The sequence below is a fragment of the Coregonus clupeaformis genome, chromosome 18 (genome assembly GCF_020615455.1).
Source record: "Coregonus clupeaformis isolate EN_2021a chromosome 18, ASM2061545v1, whole genome shotgun sequence".
Taxonomy (NCBI): domain Eukaryota; kingdom Metazoa; phylum Chordata; class Actinopteri; order Salmoniformes; family Salmonidae; genus Coregonus; species Coregonus clupeaformis.
In genome coordinates, this window is record NC_059209.1 from 34989492 (window position 1) to 34993359 (window position 3868).

The 3868-nt window shown below is 44.2% G+C and overlaps 1 protein-coding gene across 1 annotated transcript; it reads right to left on the bottom strand.

Annotated features, from left to right (window-relative positions):
- Window positions 1–431: 431 nt before the first annotated feature.
- LOC121530991 (GTPase activating protein 1-like) lies at window positions 432–3494 on the bottom strand. Its single transcript, XM_041836431.2, has 3 exons — window positions 3410–3494; window positions 2646–2846; window positions 432–735 (listed from the first exon to the last, which is right to left on the bottom strand). The coding sequence occupies exons 2-3, from the start codon at window positions 2802–2804 to the stop codon at window positions 475–477; spliced, it is 420 nt and encodes a 139-aa protein (XP_041692365.1). The 5' UTR covers window positions 2805–2846; window positions 3410–3494; the 3' UTR covers window positions 432–474.
- Between the last annotated feature and the right edge of the window lie 374 nt (window positions 3495–3868).

Below are 3868 nucleotides of genomic sequence, written 5' to 3' on the forward strand. Positions count from 1 at the left end.
TAGGGTCTACTGTAGGGGCTCTAGGGTGTAGGAGTAGTACAGGGTCTACTGTAGAGGCTCTAGGGTGTAGGAGTAGTACAGGGTCTACTGTAGAGGCTCTAGGGTGTAGGAGTAGTACAGGGTCTACAGTAGAGGCTCTAGGGTGTAGGAGTAGTACAGGGTCTACTGTATAGGCTCTAGGGTGTAGGAGTAGTACAGGGTCTACTGTAGAGGCTCTAGGGTGTAGGAGTAGTACAGGGTCTACTGTAGAGGCTCTAGGATGTAGGAATAGTACAGGGTCTACTGTAGGGGCTCTAGGATGTAGGAATAGTACAGGGTCTACTGTAGAGGCTCTAGGGTGTAGGAGTAGTACAGGGTCTACTGTAGAGGCTCTAGGGTGTAGGAGTAGTACAGGGTCTACTTTAGAGGCTCTAGGGTGTAGGAGTAGTACAGGGTCTACTGTAGAGGCTCTAGGGTGTAGGAGTAGTACAGGGTCTACTGTAGAGGCTCTAGGGTGTAGGAGTAGGATAGGATCCCTCCCCTCTTGATGGAGCAGCTATGCTGCCAAGTTCCGTTCTTGATGGAGCGCTCACAGGTCCCCAGCAGGTCGTCGAAGACCACGTCGGAGTCGTACACCTCCAGCCTCAGGGGGTCGTTCTCACGGGCGTTGAAGAAGTTGAAGTCCTCCTTCCACCAAGGGTCAGTGTTGTCGTTCTTTACCTCTGTCTTCCCACCGTAGCCGGAGCCCATAAACACCTGAATTATAATATTGATGATGATAATGATGATAATGATAATGTTAATCATCATCATAAACATCACCGTCATGATAAATAAATATATATATATATATATATATATATATATATATATATATATATATATATATACAGTGGGGGAAAAAAGTATTTAGTCAGCCACCAATTCTGCAAGTTCTCCCACTTAAAAAGATGAGAGAGGCCTGTAATTTTCATCATAGGTACACATCAACTATGACAGACAAAATGAGGAAAAAAAATCCAGAAAATCACATTGTAGGATTTTTTATGAATTTATTTGCAAATTATGGTGGAAAATAAGTATTTGGTCAATAGCGAAAGTTTCTCAATACTTTGTTATATACCCTTTGTTGGCAATGACACAGGTCAAACGTTTTCTGTAAGTCTTCACAAGGTTTTCACACACTGTTGCTGGTATTATGGCCCATTCCTCCATGCAGATCTCCTCTAGAGCAGTGATGTTTTGGGGCTGTCGCTGGGCAACACGGACTTTCAACTCCCTCCAATGATTTTCTATGGGGTTGAGATCTGGAGACTGGCTAGGCCACTCCAGGACCTTGAAATGCTTCTTACGAAGCCACTCCTTCGTTGCCCGGGCGGTGTGTTTTGGATCATTGTCATGCTGAAAGACCCAGCCACGTTTCATCTTCAATGCCCTTGCTGATGGAAGGAGGTTTTCACTCAAAATCTCACGATACATGGCCCCATTCATTCTTTCCTTTACACGGATCAGTCGTCCTGGTCCCTTTGCAGAAAAACAGCCCCAAAGCATGATGTTTCCACCCCCATGCTTCACAGTAGGTATGGTGTTCTTTGGATGCAACTCAGCATTCTTTGTCCTCCAAACACGACGAGTTGAGTTTTTACCAAAAAGTTATATTTTGGTTTCATCTGACCACATGACATTCTCCCAATCCTCTTTTGGATCATCCAAATGCACTCTAGCAAACTTCAGACGGGCCTGGACATGTACTGGCTTAAGCAGGGGAACACGTCTGGCACTGCATGATTTGAGTCCCTGGCGGCGTAGTGTGTTACTGATGGTAGGCTTTGTTACTTTGGTCCCAGCTCTCTGCAGGTCATTCACTAGGTCCCCCCGTGTGGTTCTGGGATTTTTGCTCACCGTTCTTGTGATCATTTTGTGAGTGAGATCTTGCGTGGAGCCCCAGATCGAGGGAGATTATCAGTGGTCTTGTATGTCTTCCATTTCCTAATAATTGCTCCCACAGTTGATTTCTTCAAACCAAGCTGCTTACCTATTGCAGATTCCGTCTTCCCAGCCTGGTGCAGGTCTACAATTTAGTTTCTGGTGTCCTTTGACAGCTCTTTCGTCTTGGCCATAGTGGAGTTTGGAGTGTGACTGTTTGAGGTTGTGGACAGGTGTCTTTTATACTGATAACAAGTTCAAACAGGTGCCATTAATACAGGTAAAGATTGGAGGACAGAGGAGCCTCTTAAAAAAGAAGTTACCGGTCTGTGAGAGCCAGAAATCTTGCTTGTTTGTAGGTGACCAAATACTTATTTTCCACCATCATTTGCAAATAAATTCATTAAAAATCCTACAATGTGATTTTCTGGATTTTTTTTCCTCAATTTGTCTGTCATAGTTGACATGTACCTATGATGAAAATTACAGGCCTCTCTCATCTTTTTAAGTGGGAGAACTTGCACAATTGGTGGCTGACTAAATACTTTTTTTCCCCACTGTATATATATATATATATATATATATATATATATATATATATATGAATATATTCATATTGTAAAGGGGAGAGGGGGATCTCATCCACCACCAATGTGTATCACCCAGACATTTGGCACCTGACAGATCACCACACATCATCTATCATGGTGGACAGGTGACTCAGGTGAGGAGAGATTTACCTTGACGTAGGCATCAGGGGTCTGGAACAAGCCGCTGTTCAGGTCGCTGGCACGGAGGTTGAAGACCTTGAGAACCTTACGTTCCTCTGCTGCATAGATCTGGACCACAGCCAGAACACACACCACCAGCAGGCAGCACAGAAGAGAGGAGGAGGACATGGCTCTCAGTCAGACAGGGCTTGATCCGTGGAGGGAAGACAACTAGGAGAGAGAGAGAGAGAGAGAGAGGGGAGGGGGAGAGATAGAGATAAAGGAGATAATATAAATATGTCAGTTGTTTCCCTAAGAGCAGGTGTAGTGTATTAAGATTATGACTTTCTAGAGGAACAAAGAGGGGATGTTTATCTTAGTGCAAAAGTAGTCATTTGTAGGGTGACGCCCCAGGGGAGACAGGTGATTGGACAGCAGAGGGAGCAACCCATATTTTTGCATTGTTTATAAGTATATGCTGGAGGAAGAAGAGGTTAGAGCAGCCATTGCAATCTGGGACGTTGCTCTCCGGGTGATCTTGACACCTGTAACTCATGCTGAAAGCTTGTGATATGAATAAACTTATGATCAAGGTTCAGTATGAGCGGACTCCTTTGTTTATCAGCAATGACTAGCAACTTTTACTCGATACTACAGAAGTCACAGAGCAGGAAGAATGAAAACACTAACACAGAGGAGAGAAAGACAAACAAATGAAAAAGACAAATCCATTTTCAAATATAAAACATTATAAAGTGAACCCTTGTTACATGACTCCTGGAAGGTCATAATACCTGTGTTCTATAGAGTCTGGAGACGAGCGTCTATCTGTCTGTCTGTCTGTCTCAGGGGAACCAACCACTGACGGTTTTTCATATGCCCTCTCACTTTTTATAAAGACCCCCCCCACAAAAAGGCATCGCCTCCATTCCTCCCCACACAGAAATGCAATGGCACTCCACAGGTGGCTTGTTCTCAGTGATGCCTCAACCAATGAGATAACAGTCTGCGTTGCCAAACAACAGCAACACCTACAGGTATTATTTTCCTCTGATTCTGATGAAATGAAGGCCAGGCTTTTGAATTAACACTTTGAGGGCTAGTTTCACAGCCCAATGAGTGAGGAAAATGTTGCTAGCTGTCAAATCATTGCTTCCTTGTTTTCTCAATTCCTCTCAAAGTGCATTGGAGGAAGAGGACCATGGGAGGGACCTTGGATCCTCTCCTCTCCTCCAATGCGCTTTGAGTAGAAC